General features: G+C 34.7%; 1 protein-coding gene across 2 annotated transcripts in view; it reads left to right on the top strand.

The window, feature by feature from the left end:
- Positions 1 to 20680, top strand: part of TBC1D22A (TBC1 domain family member 22A) — a 131433-nt gene extending 110753 nt beyond the window's left edge. For both annotated transcript variants that reach the window (XM_056513655.1, XM_056513647.1), the window contains one exon: positions 18632 to 20680. In XM_056513655.1, the coding sequence (XP_056369630.1) occupies positions 18632 to 18760 (129 nt within the window). In that variant the 3' untranslated portion in view covers positions 18761 to 20680. The remainder of the gene's footprint in view (positions 1 to 18631) is intronic.
- Positions 20681 to 23879: the final 3199 nt, after the last annotated feature.

Below are 23879 nucleotides of genomic sequence, written 5' to 3'. Positions count from 1 at the left end.
GACTTTAACATGAGTTTTTATTTTCCTTTGATCCAAAGAGTCCTTCTTTAGCTGTGTGTGTTCTTCATATCTTCAATGAGACTGTGGTTTGGATTTTTCTGTTACTGATTTTACTATACAAGTATTTGAACAGTACTTGGACATTGCAAGATCAGAAAATGATTTTGCAGTGCTGTTTATAATGTGGATTGTATATTTTATTGTTGATTGGGTTGTTTTTTTTTTTTTAAAGAGACCTGTAATGTAGTCTTACAACTCACGGTACCCATGTGGTTTTTATGTTTCTTCACATTATCACAATATTGTCAGAGAGAAGGTAAGTTTTTCAGAAAAAAAGAAAAAAACAACAAAAAAAAAATCCAAGCAAACTGCCCAAAGCCCTAGTACCAATTTTTTTTCCCTGTGATACAGGGGAACCACAATTTTGGTGTATTCAACTGCAGAATAAGCTCTAGCAAATCTATACTGTTCAGAAAGGCACATATCATTAATGCTACTAATGTGCAAAGAGCACAATGAATTAAAATTTATGAAAATGTAATATTATCCTAGAATTATTAAATGTGTAGGTTAAAATAAAGTTGGTAGGAAACTTTTTTTCTCCTCCAGCTCTTTAAAAGACAATTACATATGTAGAGGGAAAATACCTGTTTAGGCACAAAGGACTCTTGACAGTCTCTAACAGATCTGGTCTTTTTGATATGTTTATATAAATAACTTTTGCTAAATCTTTATGGTTTGGCACAATTTTCTAATAACTTTTAGGTTAAGTAGTTGTGATTACATCTAAAAATCACATTGTGCATATCATAATTGAAACAGGATTCTATTTTGCTTATTCCAAAAAAATAATAAGGTTAGAAGTATTCACACAGAATGCAACAGGTGGTGAATACTGCTGGGCTAATAACCCTTTGGGAAGGATGCAAGAATACAGATTGATTTTTGTTCTCTTATCCATATAGCATTTTCTTGATAACCCTCTAGGTCTTTGGATAGCTTTAAGTGAAGCAGAATAATAATTTGATTTTGGCTTCAGCTGAGTTATTTGACAAATTGAATTCACCATTTTTAGTAAATGCTGCTGTTGAAGAGTTAAATTGGTCACAGAGCAAAAAACAAAAGCATAGCGTTTTGAATATTTTGAGTAGTTTCTCAGGGATCCAGAGTCATGCTGCTGCTACATAAATACAATCATACCTCTTTTCAAAGCATATTCACTTGGGAACATTGAGAATCAATAGAATATAAGTTCAGTAAATAGGCTTCAAAACAAAAAAAGTTTTGAAAATATGCAGAGCAATTCAAATATTATTTGTAGAGCATTTTTACCAAGATGGAAAGGTTTTAATCTTTCTGTTTTATAGTTAAGATGTACACATATCCTTGTTAATACTGCATAAAATCCTGACAGAAAATCATATGGAAAAGCTGAGCTGAGTTTTTTGCATCCATATTCTGGTGTTTTTAAAAAGTGCTATTTCATTCTGGACATGCTGTTCTTAGATAATCTTAAGTAAGTACCAAAACCAGCAAAGGCCTTCTACCAACAGAAAATAAAATTACCATCAGAAATTTTCAGTCTGGCAAAACTTCAAGGGTATTGAATCTCCCTTTATGGTAAAAAGCCAAGCAAACAAAGAAAGAAGCCCCAACAAGCCCAGCCAAAACCATCCAAACCAGAAGAGGCTGTCTATACTACCTGGTAAAAAACACACAACTGTTGGTTTTAATAGGTTCATTTATACATGTCCCAACCATTATTTGTGCATTGGAACAGCACATGATGCATAACTTTCCATGATGTTTGAATTTTCACCTGACAGAATAGTACACTTCTGGGCACTGGAGAGGGTTTTTGTTTCTTCTAAATTCCATTGGATGTTCTTGTCAGTCCAGATTTAATTTTTGTTACATTACAGTCATGCTGTATCTTGAATGGTTTCATCATAATTGCTTCTTTCTCACAGGAAACATTGAGTTCATCTTAATTGCAGAATTATCATATTTTAGCTTCAGTAAAGTTGCCTGTCTTAACAATTTGAGCCTTAGGATAAAAATATCTACATAACAGTGGATATTTGCTGTAGAAAAGCAATGCCAGACTGTCAATGTGTCAACAAATTATACTGAAGCTAATTCAGCTAAAATTGCTGTGGTGAAGATAAACAGAATTGAGAAAGCTGACCAAAACAAAGTGACTAATGCTGGAAACATAAAATAGGGATGTGCTTTAACATTTATTTTATATAATGCCCATTTCTACAGTCATAATGGGGAGAGCATTAAAAACAGAATGAGTATAGATTTTACTTACAGAAAGATGAAAACATCTAAAAATATTTTAAGTAATTAAATTAATATCACAAAATTGAAAAAATATTCTAGTTTATTTCAGAGCAACCAAAGTCCAGGTATTCAGCAAAAGAAACTCAGTACACAAAATTATACTCCAGTGGAATGGCTGAACTTATTTGAAGATTAGATCAAAGAAATTAGAAATTAAAATGTGAATTTTTGATTGGAGGTTGCAGGTGATCAATAGACAGTATTTCTATAATAGTTTCCAAATCTGTCTTTTCAGATAAAATCTTACCAGTAAGTCAGGGGGTTTTCTTGCTGTTTGGATTCCCAGAAATTTTGTTCAAATTATTTGGTTATAGTTGGCCAACAGAATTGCTGAAGAGGCTCTATAAGAAATGCTAGAAAAATCCAAACCATGGTATCCCTGAAGATACAAAGAGCAAACACTGCTAAAGAAGGACTCTTTGGATCAAAAACCCCCACAAACTCATGTTAAAGACTCAATGTAAATAAGCTGCTCTCATGTAATTAACAGCTAAATCTTTCATTTGGCAAAACATGGCTGTGTGTTTGTATAATCATTGAAATAGAGTTCTGTGTGACCATGTCTGAAACTGGTAATGGTTCTTTATCACTGGAATTAATTTCACCTGATATTTGCACTATATATTTTAATGCACGCAAGCAACTGTTGTTTCCTCTTGACATGTAGTTCATCATCTGCTCTGGCTCTGGTCATAATGAAGTCTCCCATCATAAAGTAGTGTGATAACAGCATCAATATAATGTAGTAGCAGCATGACTTAACTGCATGAATCAGCAGTGCACTGTTGTGGCTTTCCAAATCCGTACTGCAACTTTGCTATCTCGACACAGTGTTAGAAAATAAATGAGGTAGCTTTAGGCTTGGAATGGTTCCAGTCACCATAAGTAGCCTGACTTGTGCTTTGCTGGGGCTGCAAGGATGCTATTTCATGCTTCAGTCCTATTCCAGTCTTGCTGAGTGTGTTATCATTTCCCTTGTGGCAACATGATCACTCACCAGTAAGCAATACACTCTAGGTCATGAATGTGGAACTGCAACGAAATAATTTGCCATTTTATTACCTTAACTTATGTTTACTTTTCAGAAAGAAATTAAAATTATTTTGGATATTTTTAGTTGTTTGGATAGTTTTGGATATTTATTTTTGCCTCCATGTAGATTTTGAATATTCAATCAATTTTTGTTAATGTATCTACAGGGTATCAGAACTCTTCCAATTGTCGGGCTTGTTCACTTTACCAAAGGCTATCCAAAGCTTTCCCTAATTTTCAGGAAGACTGTAAATAGGGAAACTCCAACAGATCAGAATATAATAGTGTAATGAGACTGATTTTCCATTGACCACAGTGTGTCCAGCTAGCAATTGTAATGAGTTATTAATGTTGTTTGCAAAAAGAGCTTTGTATTAATTTTCCTTTATGGATTTTAATGGAAATCTTGTAACATTTAAGTGCTTCCTGTATGTCTGGTGGTTTTTGTTTATCTATCTCAGAAGGCACCGTGTTAAAAAAATAGTATGTTCAGGAAGATAATAAAAATACAGTTTTGATTGCAAGTATTAAATTCTATTATCTTGGCTTATTATATCTCTAATAATTACTATTTATTAGTATTTTTATATATTTTTATATTAGTATATTTATAGCAAATTTTCTTACTATCAGTTAAGAAGAACAAATGAAAAATTATTCCCCCGTGTCTTTCTTAACAGATTCATTTCTGTCTTTAATTCTGAATAGTGAATCTACGTTGGTGGATGCAAATATGCAATATAATAGTTTCATACTGTGATCTGTTTTATTCTGTACACTTAAATAGTATTTAACAGTATCAACAGAAATACAATGACATCCTACTAGGAAGACTGAAAAAGTACTTTTTTGGTAATTATCTTCAAGAGGAGGCTTGTCTAGTGAGTGTCTGTGGGAGTCAGTATGAGGCTATTCATCATTCCCATTAAAAAATTGCTGATAATAGAGATCTGCAGATGACACAGATTTACCATTCTGACAAAGTGAGAACAGAGCAGTTACATAAACAAAACTTGAATCACTTGTTCAGTTGAACTTTCCAGGTGAGCTGTATTTTGATAGAGTCAAATAAAAAAAAAAATTGCAAATAAAGGAAAATTAGAATAGGTCATACCTCTGGAGTGTGAGACTGTAGCCTGTGATGTGTGGCTCCAAAAGAGATCTGTGGGGTGGGCAATGCCTACATCTCTTCTAATGAGCTCCCAGAATGATGCTGTGGCACATGAGAGTGATTGGATCCTTGAATTAATGAACCTAAGAGCTTGTTTTTCCTTTTGGTGGTTTTATTTCTTTGTCAATATTGCATCCAGTTCTGATGTCTTTGGTCACAGACATAGAGAGAGCTCAGAGAGCATGACTGAAGTATTTGACCTACTTAATTTGTCAGAAAGAAAACCAATGGGTAAATTGATTCATATATGAGAAATTTGATATGGAAAAAACCCTCAAGACATTGACTAATAATGAATTTCTGTTGCTCTTAAAGATTTCAAATTGGTGTGTTTCTTGAAATTTGAAAATACACCAACCATATGTTTAGATTTAGTGCCTATATCCACAGAGGAGGTCAGACCAGAATAAGAAATTATCTTTTCTGGCAGTGTCATCTATGATGCTAAGAACCAGCCCCAAATTTGTGTTATGTACCTGTGGAGTAATACTCCCAATGACATACATGGTTGCTACCATGTGTAGGTACAAAAAGCATCTGAACCTCTCTCAGTTCTTGAAACAGATAATGAACTGGCCTTAGACTATAATTTTGGAATGTCAGTCACCATTTCTAAAACATGTATAATATTTTTGTCTACAAACAAATACCTTCTAAACATTTTGAAATCTAGGAATTTTTAGTTGTCTACATAATTTTTAGCTATCTAACTGAGAGCAGTGTTAGAACCACATTACAGTGGTAAATATGTCTAAAATTGTGATTCTCTGTAAAGCCTAGTTTCAGAGGAAAAGCACTGATTTTGTTAAAAAAAGGTTCAATAGTTGTTGAGTAATCACTGTTTTTTCCTTATTGTTTTTAATTTTTGTCACTGTATTCAAAAACATTATTGAACTCTAGGAGCAAGTTGATTTTGTTCTGCCTCTAAGTTCTGTCCTTCCTTGTCTTGGAAGGCTACATGAAGTAAGAAGAAATATATTTTCTATTCAGACCTCTACACCTCTAAGGATGCTGAGACTAAACTCCTTGGGGATTGAGCACTGTTGTTTGGAGATACAGAACTGGGGTCCCCTTCATCTGCACATGTTGGCAAGAGTTGTGTTTTGTCTGATTCCTGCTGTAGGAAAGGAAAGATGTGATGCTAAGTGTGTATACTCTGGAGGCATTTCCTGTAAACCTTGCTTTATGGCTTCTACTTCACAGTGCTGCTGTTGCTGTCCAAGTTTTAAATCAAATCTTCCACACAATGAAAATCTGATTTTGCTGTCCTGTAAGTTTCTAGTTTCTGATTCCTGTAAGACATATTTCTCTCACCAACCAATGTTTTTATTTATTTTCAGTAAATACCACAAAGGGATCTCTGCATTTTCTCTATTTCAATATAAAAAGGATTTTTCTTGAACAAAGGAAAAACTCACGTTCATCCTGAGTAATTTCAGCGACCTGCTAAACTAAATGCACTGGCAGGACTTCCATTTAGTTAGTAATTCACAGCTGTCACTGGAGACATCTCTCTACAAAGAAAACTGTTTTCTTTCCATGTTTATTTGTTCAGCAGAACCTGCTGCATAACAATGTCAATTATTGGCCTTATCAGTGTGTAACCCTGGAGAAGACTAAAATCACAGGAGCCTGTACACTTGCAACCAAACTCAATCAAAACTACTGATAAGAGAACAAAAGAAACCAGAAGCTTTTGGAGTATGAGCTGAGTAATAGCATGAAGTGACATATGCCTTTCTTTGAGACAAGAAGATGGAGGAGGATTAATTTTCTCTTTCAATTTTCTCTGCTCTCCTATGGTTTCCTAAATGCTATTGCATGTAGATTTTGCTGTCTTACAACAAAATTGTCTCTTTGCAGCTGCAAGACAGTAAAAACAACAGGAACAGAAATGTCTATTGTTTATTCATCCTTGTAAACAAATAAGAATTAGATTTTTTCCAGGAATGTCATTATGGCAGATTTACTATTACTATTGTAGCCTTCTGGTTAGATCTTTCAGCTGTCATAAAGAGTGAAATCTTTGCACAACTTGTTTGCTCTCTATAGTGTTTTTTGCATTAGACATCCCTTTTCAAATATACTAAGAGCTCTCATTTATGCCATCCTAATTTGTTTTCTTCACAGTAGCATTTTCTTGCTGTTAGCTGAATTAATAACAATGGTTCCATCCAGTCCTCGGGAGCTGATTCACTAAAGTTTTGTGTTATTTTTTTTCTTCGCAATTTTCACAGGTCTTGCTTAGTTTCAGGTGCTGGTCCCCATAGGTCAGCAGGTTAAAAAGGGGCATCTGATATCCTTAAGAGCTGTTGTTCTCTACCACATCTTTTCTTAAATGTTCACACCTGAGAAAAGATGACAGAGCTGCTGTGGAAGTGCCAGCTCGCAGGCAAGCCTGTTAAAGCAACCCGAGGTTGCCAGCAGCAATTACCTCTGAAAGTTATATTTCATGAAGTTGATGTTTTTATTCTCTTCTGTGAGAAAAGGTCACATCTTCCAAGCTGTGCTATAGCTTCCTTTCTAGGAGATTATTGTGATAAATACAGGAATTCCTCCTCATCTGCCTGCTAAAGAAGCAGAAACAGAGGAGAGATGTGTCACTGTTGGTGACCAGCCCATCAAACACTTATGTTATACCACACAATGCATCACTGAAATGTGTATCCACTAGAACTTTTAGTATGTTCTCTGCCAGACCCTGAAACACTTTTTGGTAATGTATATTTATTTAAGCAAAATGGCATTTTATTCACAAGATATAGTTTTGTAAAAGAAATAATGTTGTCACAAGTCCAGTTATCCAAAGAAAATGAATTTAGGTATAATGTTGTCCTTAAAACCTTTTTGATTTATGTGTGGTTTTTATTCTTTGGATAACCATTTCAGATAGAGTTTTTGAGGCTTTTCTTTGAATCTCTGTAGGCCACAACCTTCTTCTTAATGTAATTGGAATTTTTACAAAACCAAATGGGTGTAAGACCCCAACACCTGGGAGAAATACAGCAAAATATTACTCATATTCAGTTTATGTAATACTAGTTGTCACATGCTAAAATAATTGTTATGAAAACTTCTTTTTCTCTTCATATTGATTGTCTCTAGTTTTAGTGATATTTCTCCCTACATAGTGGGAAATTAAGGGCTTTGACCTGTTTGATCTTTGATGACCATTCTGGAGCTGCTGTGCAATTGTCAGTGTTCCTTGGCCAAACTGCTCTTTGGGTATTGATACCATGAGAGAGGCCACTGCTTTCAATGTGCAGATTCTTTTAAAGTTTGAGTGTAAACTTGTTTATTTCCTTGTATGTATGGACCAGGATTACCAAGAAGAGGTAGTCATGGCCTAAGAGCTTTTAGGACTTTCATCTTGGAAATCTTAAAAATGAGCAGTCAGAAAAGAATAACCTTAACATTGTCATCCACTGTACTGAAAAGACATTCAGTTCTCTCATGTTTGTGTCAGGAGGCTGTTCTTTTGTAGATGAGTAAAGAATTAAACCTGCATTTACCTGTTGGTTTACAAACATATTTTTCATGAAAGTTGAGGCATTTATCATCTTATATAGAAATTTGATCTCAAATTCTGGCTGACCAAAGTTGAGTTCTAGATATCTATTTTATAAGTATAGTGATGTGTAAGAAAGACAATTAAATATATAAAGAAAGTGAGGTAGTGTTTTAATTGTCTTAGAAGTCCAGGGCCTTAGGATATTTGTGTGTACCTCAGGGCTTCCAAGTACTCCATTTAGAGTTACTGTTTTTCCATGGTTCCAGTAATATATTCTTTGTTTTGAAAAATTGCATTTCTCTGGGACTTGCATGAGAATTATGTGTTTGAGTTTTATGTAATTTCTTTAGAATTGTGGTTAACAATAGTAGACTGGGAAATGAAGAAGTGACCTTAGCAGAGAGTATTAGAAGAATGTTACCTTGTGAAGCAAAGCTTGATATAGGATATGATCATCTTCTAGAATGCCTTTGGATTTATAATGGGGGTAAAGATTTAAGTAATAATGTAATTTTGGTGAAAGATCAAAAGTATATAAATTATTTCACTTTGATTTATAAACCATTAGATAAAGTGAAGCATCTTGTATGTGAAATATCAGGACACAAAGAGCAGCATATATTTTCTAACAAACCTTGATAAATTTATGTTATTTTGTGGTACAAGAAGATTAATCCTGGTTTGGGATTTTTCTTATCCCCGAACAAATAGAAGGTGTCTTGAGCACAGTCTATTTTCTATAGATGCACTTTGGAATTTCTCTCTGACTGAAGCATTCTATATAATATATTTTTTTCTTAAGGCATCAAGGAATGGGCAGAAATTTGTGGGGATGTTGTTGTTTTTGTACATTGGGAAAACCTGTGCAGCTTGGGTGATCCCTTGTCTTGTGTTCTTGTGCCTGCATGCTGTGCTCACCAAGGAAGCTTAACTGATTTCTTAATTTGAACAGTGGCATTTTCCTCAGAGATGAAGGGATTTTTGTATTACTTCTTATTGATTTTTGTGAGGCTTCTCAAGTTAACTGGGAAATTTTCATTTATCAGATAAAGCAGGTTGTTTCCTTTACCTGTGATATCTTCATGAAGGTCTCTTCCACTGCAAAGTCATTGGTCCTCTGTACTGCTGTCCAAATGCTTTATGGGCTTTGACATGGGAAGTGGGGAATGATTGATTGTTATCCAGAACAAAACACCAAAATGTGGCTTCATTTGGTGGTGATTGAGCAATGTAATGGAAATGGCCTTTCAGTCCTATATCTCCTAGGATACTGACAATATTCCATTTGAACTGTGTTTAGGACCACTTTTTTTTACTTCTAAAAATACAGTAGTTTAAGTAGGCTCTGCACTGTGACATATTTATTGGCTGTAAAAGTTACAAATCTCAGGCATAACTACTTAACTTATAGAAAACAGGTAATTTTGCATCAGCCATCCTTAATATATGTTTTTTTCTAAAACAAGATGGGATTTTACTCAGAACAATTTACAAAAATGTAAAATTTGTCAAAATTAATCATTACTTAAGGTTAAAACCACATACAATTTTTGTACACTTTTATCCTATACCTCATTATATTCATTTGGTATTTTATGTTTTTCTTTCTTCTTCTTTTTTGTGGCTGAGCTTTTAGCTATTCATACTACAGTGTTAAAATCTAAGTAATTGTAGATAAGGAAATGAAATATGTGTGAATTTGTAGCTGTAGAACTGTCCCACTTGAAATGCATTGCCAAATTATGGTCAGGAAAACCAAACCAAGAAAAGTGGTTAGCATATGGATTTTGTGGAGAGGCAGAATTGTAAATTTTCTCTTGGAATCTGCTATAGAAATATTTTGATTTTGCTTGACTAAAGAAAAAAAAAAATAGAATATAGTAACTTATTGGTAAGTCATTTCAGAAATTAAATTCTGCCATTATTGCTGCAGCCTTAATTGGTAGAGTACATTCTCTGTGTTTAGATGGATTTTGTTTGGATTTTCATTTATAAAATGACAACTGATCTATATGACTTTTTATACTCTGGATGTTTGCATCTTTTTTCCTTTATTTGTTGTGTTTTGGATGGAACTAGTGGTAAATGTCAAACTTGGGCTTTTTATTATTTGTTATGGTTTGTATTTTGGTACATAAGAAGTGCACATATCTCCAAATACTATCAATATGACAATATTTTATAAAACAGTATGGCAAAAATTATAATCAGAGTGGTTCAGGGCTGTTCTGTTCTGAGCTGTAGCAACTGGAAGTGTCAGCTCTATTGGAACTGCTCTGTCAACTGTGACACTTTCCTGAGTACAAGTGTGAAGCTTCCCTGAGATACTCAGTTTCCAAATGAGATATGTAAAATGGAACTTCTCTTTTCTCTAATTTAAATGTGAGAAAGAACCTAGGATTATTTTTGTTTGACTGTCCAATTCAAGTTGAAATTTAAATCTGTTCAAATATCATAGAACCATAGAAGATTTTGTGATGGGACTTAAATCCTTAAGGTTCTGTGACAGTGCTTGCTTTGATTCCCTCTCCTTAACCTTTTCTTAGAAAGTTGAGATAATATGTGTGGATAGTAAGTTTAGTTGGGATAAAGATCTAGCATGCAAATTTGATTCTTGTTTTAGGGATGGAGATTACTTGTGGGTTTGGTTTTTATTCGAGACTGAGGTAATAAGACTACCTATAATACTGGCTGAGATGTGGTCCTTTAATGTACTTTTTAACCCAAACTCTGGGAAATAAAGATCTAAATCTTCTCTTCAGCTAAGTGAACTTAAGCTAAGCACACCTTCTCTGACATAGTCCTTTAGAACCACATATTTTATGATTAGCAATTAAGGTTGCTAATGACTTGTGTAAGAGATCCCTACTGGATGAAACAGGACTTTAATTGCTAGTTTAGTATGCTGAGTCCTGGAATCTTTTTCAATAGTCATGAAAAGGAAAACATGAAAGGGAAATGATAAAACCATCAACTTTCTGTAAGCTTTCATTTTCAGGATGTTAAGGTGTGTTTCTATTAAGTTATTATTAGGAATATGAAATTAATTATAAGAATAGCATACTCCTTTAAGTTTTCATAAGATTAATGGCAGATTGATCAATTGAAATTAAGAATTAGAATATATTTTTGAATCAAAGAATATATATATTTATGTATATATATTTATACTGTATTTGAATCAAAGTATAAAAATATATATACTTGTTGAGAACCACTGTGTATTGAGTTGGTGAATGTAAGATGGTTGCAGAAGAAATTAACCTTTAAAATATTTAGATTTTTAAAAAAATACTCATTTTAAGATGCATCAAGTCTAGCTGGAACACTGAGTAACATTTTTTCTCTGTAGTTAGATTCCTACTGTTCTGAGTTCTGTGTACTGTTCTGTTCTGAGTCTGTTGATTGAGATGTCATGGTGTGTGAAAAAAAGGTCAAAATTAAGATTTATAAGACTGATTGAAAGAATTAATGCTTCTTTCAAAGAATTCTAGGAGCCTAATGTGAGTAATGCACAATAAAGGAATGTACAAGAAAAAAATCAAATTTAGCATTGAATTTAGGAAGTTCAATGTTGCAGTATTTCAGCAAATACTTGAGTTGGGGTTTTTGACTCTTGTTTCTTTCCTCTAAACTTTCACTTTCCAGGTGGAAATCTTTGAGTGACACTGATTTAATACTGGCCAAGAGCATGTCTCTCAAATCTTTCAGGCTGTGTCCAGTGCAGACTTCAATGCTTCTACCACTTAGTGTAGATAAACCAGTGTTGCCCCATCTTGTGCTTATCACAGTTTCTGTTCATCCATAGTCTTTGAGGTTACAGGAACCAGGAGGGCATTCTTGCATCCAGGATCCAAAAGGGACTGTTGTGTGCTCCCTCAGCCATTGCTCTGTGTGATTTCCATGCTCAGGGAGCAGCCCAGGCATTCAGCTGTACCACTGAAGGATCCAGGTCTACTTACAGCTCTTAACCCATATCTGCAGCAAATATTTCTTAAGCTGCAGTAGGGGACCTATTCCTACTATCTCTTTAATATTAGATTTTAAAATCTTAGTATTCTGAATTCCAGCTGGGCCCAACAGGAAAGGAATGTTTTCTCTAACTCCAAGACACAGGTAATTAATAGGATGCACAGCCCTCCAGAAATAGAGCTCATTATTTGCAACTCTGTGTAGCAGGTTAGGACATCTGGAGAAGAAGTGGCAGCAGCACAGGGAATATTGTTGAGCATATTGCAAGAAACAGTACTCAAGAAAGAGCTCAGAGCTAGGGCTGTATTCATCTGGTGCACTATCATATCAAGAGCAAGGGGCAGAGAGCAGGGAAAGGCAGCACTGAGGCAGCTGAACAAGGTCATCCAGGCTCTGCAGAGTGTGCTGGACCTGTGCTTTCATGTCACTGGCCACTGCAGGTGCTGCTTTGATAGCAGGCTGCAGGGGGAGGATTTGTAGTGAGCTTGGCTGAGTCCCAAAGCAGCAGGTATCCTTCATCCTAAATATCTGGGAAGAGGATTAGAGGTTAACATGGCACAGCACTGTGCCAGCCAGGTTACAGCAGCTCTTGGAGGGTGTGAGGCACTGCAGCTCTGGCACATCTGTCTGTCTGCTCCACAGGGCAGGGAGGGGATGCTCATTGGCACTAACCATCCTTTCCTTTCACACTTGGCATTCTCAAATGGAGTCAAGTGAAAAAGAATGTTGCAAAGGAAATAGGAATTAAATAATCCCTATATTAAGGATGTTTTTTTGCCTATATAGTGGGTGCAAAGTAATGTATGAATCATCGTCCAGCTCTGTCTCTGGTCCAACATTATGCAGTTTCCCATAAAACCATAAAGATTTCTTCTAATGCACACATAGGGTTTATTTCTCTTTTCTGTTATCTAAAAAGATAAATGAGCATTTTTTTTTTCCCTAGCAATAATTGGTTTCCTCCTTAGGTTGTCTCAATAATTACTCTAAATAAATTTTAGTAGAATTTCACTTCATTAGTTCTTTAAAAGTGGGTGCTCTGTTCTGGGATTTCAAGTACAACTTTGGAAAGTACAAATAGCTCTCATAAAGGGACCATTTAATCAAATTGCTAGCATAAATTTTGCAGTGTTTTATATGTGTTCGTAATGTGTAATACATACGGTTCTTATTAAAATTATAGTTGTTTGCATTTCCTTATCAAATCATTGAAGATTAATTTGTCTTTAAGTTGCTTATATACAGTCTTAAAGTATATTGTAAAGCTTATGATCATAAAATATAGTAAGATTGTAGGTTCTGCCTATCAGTATGAAATAGACTGTGTAGACCAGGAGTACTCAGACTGTAATTACATTGCAGTTAACAGCAGGAAGGATTAACAACTCTCATAGAAAAGGATTTAGCATTTTAGGAGTGCCTTTATTTGTGAAATTAATAGATTGGTTCTCAGTTTTGACACTAAAAACTAACTCTGTTAATGTCCTCAGTATGTTCAAGTTTGATTTTAATTTTAGTTACTGCCATTTTATATTATCTAAAATGGAAACACTATAACTGGTTTTTATATCCTGTTAAGTTTCTTCTATTAAAAAAAACCAACCTTGCAATTGAACTTTGTCAATAATTCACACAGACAAAACCTCTGGATTTCCAAAGTAAATATCTTGCTTTGATTAGCACAGAAGATACCTTAGTGTTCTACCCATTATAATAGTGCTTTTATGTTTTAGATGTTTTTTCTGTAATTGGTTTTGATGTTCCTTCCTTCAAGATCCACATATGGAGTCAGAGTAGGGATGATAATAAATAGCATAGCAACTACAGATAGCCATTGCCAAATAACCAGTATTATTGGCCAATCTTATGCTAAAAATTGTATTTCTAACAAGATTATAACCAACGTCATCTGTAAGGAGATTTGGTCATGAATTAGATTCCAAAACATGAAAAAAATTACTTTCTTGGTTCTGGGTTTGGTGTTTTTAAAGATTGTTTTAATATACTGAGGGTTAAAACCTCAACGAGGAGAAAAAGACTGATAACTTTGTAATAATTATTATATTTTTTGAAGTTTTATTAATAATCAGTTTTGATTTAGTTACAAGGAGCAGATCTTGACTTTTTTGATTTTAGAGGAAATTGAGGGATTAAGGCTTTGGAAATCACCTTTCTAAGCTGTCTATCTGGTAGTCTGGTATTTTATTTTAGATGTGTGTATTTGATCTGCTGGGATTACCTTTTTTCCCTCAAGAATAATTCTGTGTCTAACAACAGCCATTGCTTAACCTGTTGTGTGTAAAACACAGAGCTCATACTTATATTCTTCATACATCTAGAGGTGCTTTTATACCACAGAACTTCCAGTATGTTTATCACTGTCTTGTCTTAACTACAAGGTGAAGAGAATAGTTCTAGACTGCATGTTAATTATCTGTGAAAAAGTATAATGTAAATCCAAATGTAGTTAAAGTTGTGGAAATATAATGAGTGAAATTTAATATAAGATGAGGTTTCATTTGGTAACAAAAATGTTGAATTTCAAATGTACTGAAGAATTATTTCAGAATTATGGGTTAAATACATCAATGTAAACCAGAAATCTCTTACAAAGGCTAGAAGATAGTTTACATTCAGATCTTTTGCCATACTTAAAAGTCAGTTTGATTTATAGATTTGTAATTTAGTCAGAATCTGACCCAGCAACTCTGCTGCATGAGTCCCCTATATCCTTCAATTACAAATGAAAAATATATACTTCTATTTGTCAGGAAACATAACTTTATTGTTTCTTGAAATGGTCCAAAGGGGTAAATGTTTAGGGTTCTTTTGTCATTGTTGCACTTTTGGATTTTTTTTCTATTTAAGCCTATATCCTTTAACAGAACACTGGAAAATTTCACTGTGGGAGGAGGGTCCATAGTGCAAGTTGCTGCTGCAAGCCAGGCTAGCATTAGAGCTTGAGCAGCCTGTTCAGGGGTGTGCCAGGAGAGCTGTGAAAATCCCAGTGGACAGATTTACAGTTTCCCTGGCACCTGCTCAAGCACCCTCATTGCAAAGGATTGGTTTTTTATGACAAGTTAGCTTCAGCTTGTTCCTCTTGCCTCTTGGCACCTCTTTGCTTCTTGCCAGCCCCTCTGTGTAGAGCTGCTCTGAGATCCTGCCTTAGCCTTCTCTTCTCCCCCCTAAAAAGTGCCAGTTTTCTCACACTGTCCTGGGTAACATCAGCTACTACTATGGTAGTAGCACTGTGACTAAAATCTCTTCACTTTTTTGTGCTTGATGAGGGGCAGGAGCAAATACAGGTGGTACCTTGATCCTCCTCTGCTTGGGAGATGGAGATGCTGAGAGCAGACACCACAAACAGACTGAGCTGAAGCTGTGCTGGCAGATGGCCCCAGTTCAAGGGATTAATAGGGCTGTTCCTCTCAGTGAGAGTCCAGGACACCAGGAGCTCTATTTGCCAAATTCAAAGGACATAATTTTTAGCATATTTTTTGTTGATACAGCCAAAATATAAACAAACATTGCACTGGGATTTTAGAAACCCCAGCTCTGATGATGATCTACTGGCTGCCCTGATTCTTCAGCCAGGTGTCATCACAATACCATTTAAATTAAGCAGAAAACAAAACTCTTCCAGGAATATTTTACAAGTATTAATTTTCTTCCATTAGTTTTCTTCTGGAATAGACCAGGCAGTTTATCACCTACAGGTTTTTAATGGTTAATATTAATTCACATTACAATTCATCATATTTCAAAGTGTGCCTCATATTTTAATACTGTTGTGGATAGGAAAATGAATCTAAGAAGTTAGTATGCATGCCTTATTTGTATATGCTGCTGAGTAGTTCCTGTTTATCTGTTGGAAAAAAAAAAAAAAGATAATTAAAAATAAATTAGTAAGCTGGAGTCACTTGTAGCAATTCTTGCTCTTTTTTTTTAACTGTAAAATGCTGAATTTAGCAGTTTTAGACAAGCTTCTCATGTGGTCTTGTAAATATTAAGTAGTGTGTTTGTACATTTCTGCAAATCCAAAGACTATGTTTGGGGTTTTTGATTGTTTCTTTATAGCAGTTTTCTCATTTCCAAAAAGTGCTCCATATGCAGGAATAAAGGCAGCATGATTTTCTTTATCAGTTAAAGAAAAATAAAATCTTCTTAATTAAAGAAAAAAACATTTTCTTTATTAAGATTTTTACCAACTTTTATTTTATTTTTAAAATATATAAGCTTTATTTCTCTCTGAGCAAGTTTTGTAGCTTTGCAATAGATCACAGGAAGATAAGCCTTATCTTTAGATGGTCATACAGGTAGTATGTTTCTGGCCAGTTACTTTACTTGGATTTATAACACATAGTCAGTATCAGTCTTAGACTTTGGTCTTTTCCCTTGGTAACAGTGGCAAAATCCCCACTCAAGCAGAAGTGGACTTGGGCAGTCAATGCATTACACTGCCACTTATTTATATATTTAATTCAGATAAAAATTATTATAAAATGTGAAATTATTGGTAGAAGTATTGAATTGCTTCATTGCTAACAGTCCTATTTCAGATTTGAGCTATGCTAAATTTCATATAGCATGGATATTGAAGCTATAGTCTTTGGATGTTCCAAAGCCCAAAAGAAAACTAAAACACTGCTCCAGCAATATGAATTGTTTGCACCAGAAATCTGACCCAGAAAAGGCTTGAGACTACAAACAGTAAAAAAGACAATGTCACAAAGCTCACTATATTAATTGCTGTGTCTTAGTTCTGCTTGAAAGTCACTTTTGTGAAAGGAGAAAAGAACTTTCATGGAGGCAGGCATTTATGATCCCTCCACACAACCCTCCTACTCTCTACTGCTAATTTATTAATTACAGTTATCAGCATAACTGTCAAATAAGTACATAGAAAATTTTTAAAAAAGAGTGGGATTTTGACAATTGTATAATACTTTATTAAAAATGTGTTCTCTCAAGTGTAATAGAGACATTCTCATGCTAACTCTGTTGCATTACTACTTATTATTCATAATTAAATATACAGGGCTGCTCAACTTCTATCCTTTCTCTTTTCATTTTCAAGAACCAGCATAGCAAGACCGTGAAATAGATGAAGCCAAAATAATTTTCTCGCAAACACAAAGAAATAATTTAATGTTCATTTCTGCTCCTGGCTGTTTCCTAAAATCACTGAATCCTTGCTGAGGGCTTCTGCAGCCATCTTCTTTGAAAGCAGGTGCAGAGGAAGGAGAAAGGGGAACAAGGAAAATAGGACTTTTATGAAGAAGAATAATTTCGCTAGGTGCTTATACATTATGCTGCAGGATTCTGATTTATAACAAGATAATGGCTGTGGTTTAATTGCATTCCTATTCACTTATTTCTGATCTTTAGAATAAACCTGAACAGACACACTCACACAAAAATGTGCTTATACACATCCTCACAAATGCATATGTATCTATACAAATGTGCACAAATTGTCTGCATTTTTTCTGTGAAAATAGGGCACCTAGAAGGTACAAGCAGGCTTAACAACTTCACTTATTCCTAAGATTGCCTTGTACCTCTCATCATAAAAATCCACACTCATTTTGTTGTGACTCATCCAAAACTTCTCTTTTGCTGTTTTACCACAGTTTATCAAAACAATTTAAAGCATGAGACAGGTGATCTACTATATGGAAATTTTCAAACTTCATGAACTTCAAATTTGGCCTAGGGTGGCTTTTGCATCACATTTGAGAGTTTCTGACCTTATGGGTCGCCAGTTTTTTTTCTTTGAAGAGCAAATTAACTTCCTGAGTTTAGTAAAATTAGGAGCCTTATGAAAATTGTCATATGCATGAAGTCAGGAGACAATTTGTGGTAGCTGACCTTCCAAAGAATCCTCTCAGAGCTGGCAGGTTTCAGCCTGCAGGTGAGGATTTGAGGCTTTGTGCTGCTGAGGATCATGGTGGGTTCTGATGCATGTTCATCAGAACTGAAGATAGAGGCACTGTCCCACTGAGCTTCTTGTTACCTCTGTTTCTGGGCTTAGGCTTCTTGGAAGTGAATTTTGCCTAAACCTAATATGAGAGAGAGGAAATGCTGACCCACAGGAAAATGTTTTGGGATCAGAAACCATCAGGGAATGGGAAACCTGGGCTAAGAATCAAGGTGGGAGTTGACTGCAACTGACTGAAATAATAATTTACTTCATAATTCTTCATGTATAAGCAGAGAAGTAGCTTATCTTTGCCTTGGTGTGAGAGAATCCCAGACTTATCACCCATAATTTTGAAAATGTATTCAATTGTATAACTTCATGCCCTGGAGCATAAAAATAATTTGGATATGCAACAACACAGATTATTTTTCTCTAAAAAAAATTAGCAAATAACCATATTTCAACTACAATTAATAACAGGTTTCTGAACTGAAAGGTTGAATAGCAAGTATCTATGTAAAAAATCATATACCTAATTGGATTTTGGGTTTGTTTGGGATACAGAGGTGCTACATGAGTGGTTGCTTATAAATGATCATTGTATAAGTAACACATAGTTATTACACTGCTATTTGAAAAAATATATTTACTTTTTTTTTTTCTTTTCAATTAGGAGTTGCTGATATTTTTACAGAATTTGCCCACAGTACACTGGGGAAATGAAGACATCAGTGTACTCCTGGCTGAGGCCTACAGACTGAAGTTTGCATTTGCTGATGCCCCCAATCATTACAAGAAGTGAATACAAAGAGACAGGAATCATTAGAACCAACGTGTTCTGCAGTATTATGGCATCTGTTGTTCTGGTTATGCTTTCAGCTCATTGCTCTTTCATTTGAAGTAAGATGACCATTAAAATTCTGTTAGAATTTGCAGAATGAGAATGGAATACCAAAGAAGTGGACAAAGCAGGATATCGAGCACTGAATGAACTTAAAAGTGAATTTTTTTTGCTCAGCATGAAAAATGAGTTCAGAAGTCTTATAATTTTCTTCTTTTTTCCCTTCTCTAAATAGGAGAATTGTAGTCTGTCTTATTTATGTTGAGCAATTTTTCTATGTACTTTAGACTTAAAACTACTTATGGAATGATTTTGTCTTTACTTCAGTGTCACCTCCCATGACTTTATAAACCAGTTTTAGTTGGTGAAATTTATCTACTTGGAGTGGCAAAAAAGAGCTTGTCCATAATCACAGAGACCATGTGAGACAGCAAGGCCTGAGGTCTGGTTATAACTCAAAAGAAACTGATATTAGCACACCATCTGTTGTTTTTCCATGGAATTGGGTTAGAATACTTCCATAGTATAAGAATACAGAAGATTGTAATGGAAATTGGTGGCATTTTTCTAAACATTATTGTCTTGAAGGATGCTATAGAAGCTTTTTAACCATAAAAAGGAGTTACTTAAATCTGAAGACTCATCTATTGTACTGAAATAAATCCCTCTCAATATATTTTGGAGTGCTTTAAAATAATGAATTAAACAGAAGGCATGGTCTTGTCAAAGTAATTAAAGTTTCTCTTTTAAGGCCTTGCAATTTTTCAGCATGAAAGTTCACTTTTAAGAAATGTATTAAGAAGCTTGGTTTGCAAAGCAAGATATATTTTTATCTCAGTTGTTGCCTTATTCTCCATTTCTAGCAAGTTAGAAAAGGAAAATTAATATATCTTTCCAAAGCTTTTTTTGTTAAATAATTTAATACCTTTTTTTTCTGATTTTTCAGAGGAGGAGAGCTAGCTCCCAATAACAATAATAGTAACTGTAGACTCAGGTTGCTCATGGGTCATTAGCAGAACAAAAATTCTCTATGAGTCTATAACTGAAATTAATGTTTCTTCATATAACCATGGGATACTGAATAATTTCTTAAAACTTACATAATTTAAGTGCACTATTTTTTTTCAAAAAAATATTTTCTGATAAAAATTCTAATTTTGCTCTGTTGGATGTAAATAACTCATATTAATTTGTGCCTACCATACACATGCAGGTTATGAAGGGTGGGAGTTGCAATAAGCAATACACTTAAAAGTTCAAACTTACTATTCCTCAGTTTGGTTCTTGAGTTGCACAGTGTTGCACAAGTGTAGTGCACTTTTAAGTTTGGGAAATAAAAAACCTCCAAGAGATTTTTCTCTTATGATTTGTTATTGAAAGATTATTTTCAACTTCTTAAAAACATGTAGATACACATTTTGAAGAGGGCTTTCTAAATGTGTTAGTTACATTACTTGCTTTAGGGGCCTTAGTTCTTCACACAGACTTTGTAATAAGTAGGTGTTTCAGGGTAAATGAAGTAAAATGCATTTTTACCAACATGTGATTATGAGACCATCTATATTTTAAAATTATATGAACTCTTTAATAGAAGATAAAAAAGAGGATTATTTCAGAAGCCGGAGTGTTGGAAACTAGGATGCATTTCTTTTGCACTGGTGTCAGCAGGGTGTTTCAGTTTGATGGATACAGGGTCAGGCCTCCCAGGTGGCTGCATTTGTGCCTGGAATGTGTAGTGGATCTGTGCTTCTTACATGTCTGTGTACTGCTTTCTGTAACTTCAGTTCGTGGTCTAATGTATCAAAATTCATGTTTACAAAGAATGTCATATTGTGCCTAACAGTGTCTACCAATAACAGAATAAAAGCAACATGAAATCTATGACCATTTGCTTTAAACTTGGTATCTGCAATCATTTGTTAATAGAAATGCATATTATTGTAATGAGAGAAGACAACACAGCATTAACTGTTGTAAGGGTTTTCTATAATTAACTTTTTTCTATTAAGATATTATTTAGGTAGTTACATGTAACATGGAAAGTTGACCCAAAGTTGTCTGCTGTGTCAGATGCTCCTGCATAACGATTTTGGGACTGAATATATAAGATTTCCTTCATTAGGTCCACATAAGTTGTCTGCCATGTCTTCCAAATTCAACAGGTACCTCTTATTTTCCTTGGAAGGAAGTATTACCAGTAGAGGTCACATTTACTATTGTGTCTGTGTCAGAAATTGAATATTGTACTTGAGCACATTGCTTTTTAAGGATAGTGGGAAGTTTCCTAATACAATACCAATGTTTATTTCTGTAGATATAGACTTTTCTGGAAAATATGATATAGATATATAAATAAAATTTATATATCTATACAGATAGGAGTAGTTCTCAATAAATAGAAGGCAAACATTTATGTAAGGTTTCAAATTTTTATCAAAAGCCCACACATTTAACAAATTTACATCTCAGGTAAAATGTAATTCCAAAAATAATATTGCATGGAAAAGGAAATAGCATTATCATTATTACATCCCATGATCTTAGTTTTTTCAATATTCAAGATTCTGAATATTATAAAATTCCTTTGTAATATGTATTTTCTTATGAAGGAGGCATCTTGACACATCACTAGTGAAAACAGGCAGTCATTTCCTAGAACTCATGTGAAATACTGAAATTGCAGTGTCTGAAATGTGTGTTAAATAATTTCTGTAATAAAAGTTTAAACTAGAATGTACAATATAAAAATATTTATGACTACAGAATTTGAAAAGTGTAAATAATAAATTAGTTAACTGTGTAAATACAGTACATAGAATAAGATAGAAATGTAAGTTGAAATCTTATGTAACTGTAATATGTTACAAAAAATTAGTTTCATTATTTTTTTGATGCAGTTCCATATGGAAAGGCCTGTTAATTTGTTTTTAATTTCATAACTACAAAATAGAACTATCTGAATTTCCATTGTATACTTCTGACAAACATTACCACTGAGGCACTGGTTAAAACTGTAAAACTGGCAAAAGACGAGGAAATAAACACATATTTATGAAGTGCTATATAGAGTGGAAATCTTGTATTTATTGTTTTCTTCAAACACATCACACCCTATGCCAGAGCAAGGATTCAGTGTGTTTCTGTTTTACAGCCTCAAGAGCCTTTATCACAAGAGGAAATGCATTGACAGAACCTCAGTTCTCAGTCACATTTCTGCAAACCAGTTCCAAGGGGGTGTCTGTGCATAGACCATGTGCACACAGGGTAATGAGCATTTTCTGGAAAGAGCAGATGGAGACAGATTTGCCACCACAGCAGAATTAAACTGAAGAGAAGGTGGAGCAGGTCAGGGCAAGGTGCACAGAGGAGGCACAGAATTCTGTACAGCTCTGGGGGTGCAGGAGAAGGGGAAACTTCAGCTCAAAGTGAGGACACAGTAAACAGGTGATAGGTCAATAAGATCTGGAAGCTAAGATGGTTTAAGCAGATAACTATCAGGGAAAGATGTATGTATGTGTATATGTATATGTGTATGTATATGTATATGTATATGTATATGTATATGTATATGTATATGTATATGTATATGTATATGTATATGTATGTAACTCAAATCCCTTATGTCAAGAAAGCTACTGGGAGATTTCCGATAATCCAATGAGTCTGGTGAGAAAATATAAAATGAATGTCTTTAAAACTCCACACCACATTCAGGGGAAGAGAGACAGGGATGCAGATGCAGTCTGCCTGTGATGTGCTTGAATGGGAATGAATTGTAATCATGCAGGTTTCTCACCTTGAATAAAACTTGTTCTTTATCTGCTATAATCCTCTGAAGATCCTGCATAAAATCAGCAGTGGGAGATCTTTTAAACTGTTTTTTCAAAAGCAGAAGAGAATAAGAAGGTGGAGTAAAGGCCCAAGGGGTCATGAGGTATGTGCTGGTATTTGTTGTTGATTTCCTTGGGCAAAAGGAAAAATTATATCCTTGGCAGATGGAGGACTTTCCATGGATATGAATGTAAAGTACAACAGAAAGGACTTTCTGAAAATCTGATCTGTGCTTCAGGTCACCTCCTCCTTGAAAACAGAGTGGAGTGGAAGATAAGTACTTTGTAGCACATTAAATTCTTTGGAGATAGGAAGAGGAGGTGAGGTGGAAAAGCTCCCAGTCCAGTGATCACTCAGGCAGAATTCTGTGCCATGGGAAAGAACTGCAGCTTGAGTGCTTCTTATCACTGTATGATGGAGAGTCAAGTTCCTGAGCAATTTAATTCCAGATCATTTGCATTTTTATAAGTTAAAGCTAAAATCTTGCATTCCATCTAATTCCTTAAGCTTAGTGTAGCTGAGGCAGCACGGGAGAAAATAATTAAATTGCTGTGGCACTGTATCAAAGACTCTTAACACTTCAAAGTCTTCTGTGTGGAGCTCACAGGAGAGTCAATGCACGTGCCAGAAATGAGAGGCTGGGAGATGTGATGCTAGAGAAAGCCTCTCAGAGACAGGTGCTTTGAAAATTGGGCTTTTCCTGGCCACAAGAATTTCCTAGAAACTTTCAAAGGAGAATTAAGTGCACAGTACATAGTTGTTTGAACTGGGCTTCCACATTTGTTCTTGTAATCAAGCTTCCACATCAGAGAAAATTGAAGTCTGAAATTGGAACCAGTATGGACAGAGGTGCCCCAGGCACAAGTTTAAAAGTCTGAACTACTGTACAGTTATTAATTTTGTTCATAGTACAGAATGATCTAGAAAGGTAGGTCAGAAATGGCCCAAAGTTCTAGCAGAAGTCTATTGCAATGTCTGTTGGCCAGTCTTTGTTATCAAATCAGTCAAGGTTTAGTATACATACTTCTCTGATTTTCCTGTTATGTATCCTTCAGAATTGAGATCTCATTTCTGTGAGGCCTGGATTTGGGGATCCAAGCCACTTTATTCCAGAAGTTTCTTGTCCAAACATCACTTACCTGTGCCCTCTCAGAAATCCTCTTCATGGGAAGAAAAGCATTCTGAAATTTAGAGCAACAGAATAAAAAAAAAAAAAAAAAAACCAAAACTGAAACCAAGCAGGGAGAAT

This window comes from Oenanthe melanoleuca, chromosome 1A, assembly GCF_029582105.1.
Source record: "Oenanthe melanoleuca isolate GR-GAL-2019-014 chromosome 1A, OMel1.0, whole genome shotgun sequence".
Lineage (NCBI taxonomy): Eukaryota > Metazoa > Chordata > Aves > Passeriformes > Muscicapidae > Oenanthe > Oenanthe melanoleuca.
Note: the sequence above shows the minus strand (reverse complement) of the source record. Positions and strands in the feature narration are given on the sequence as shown.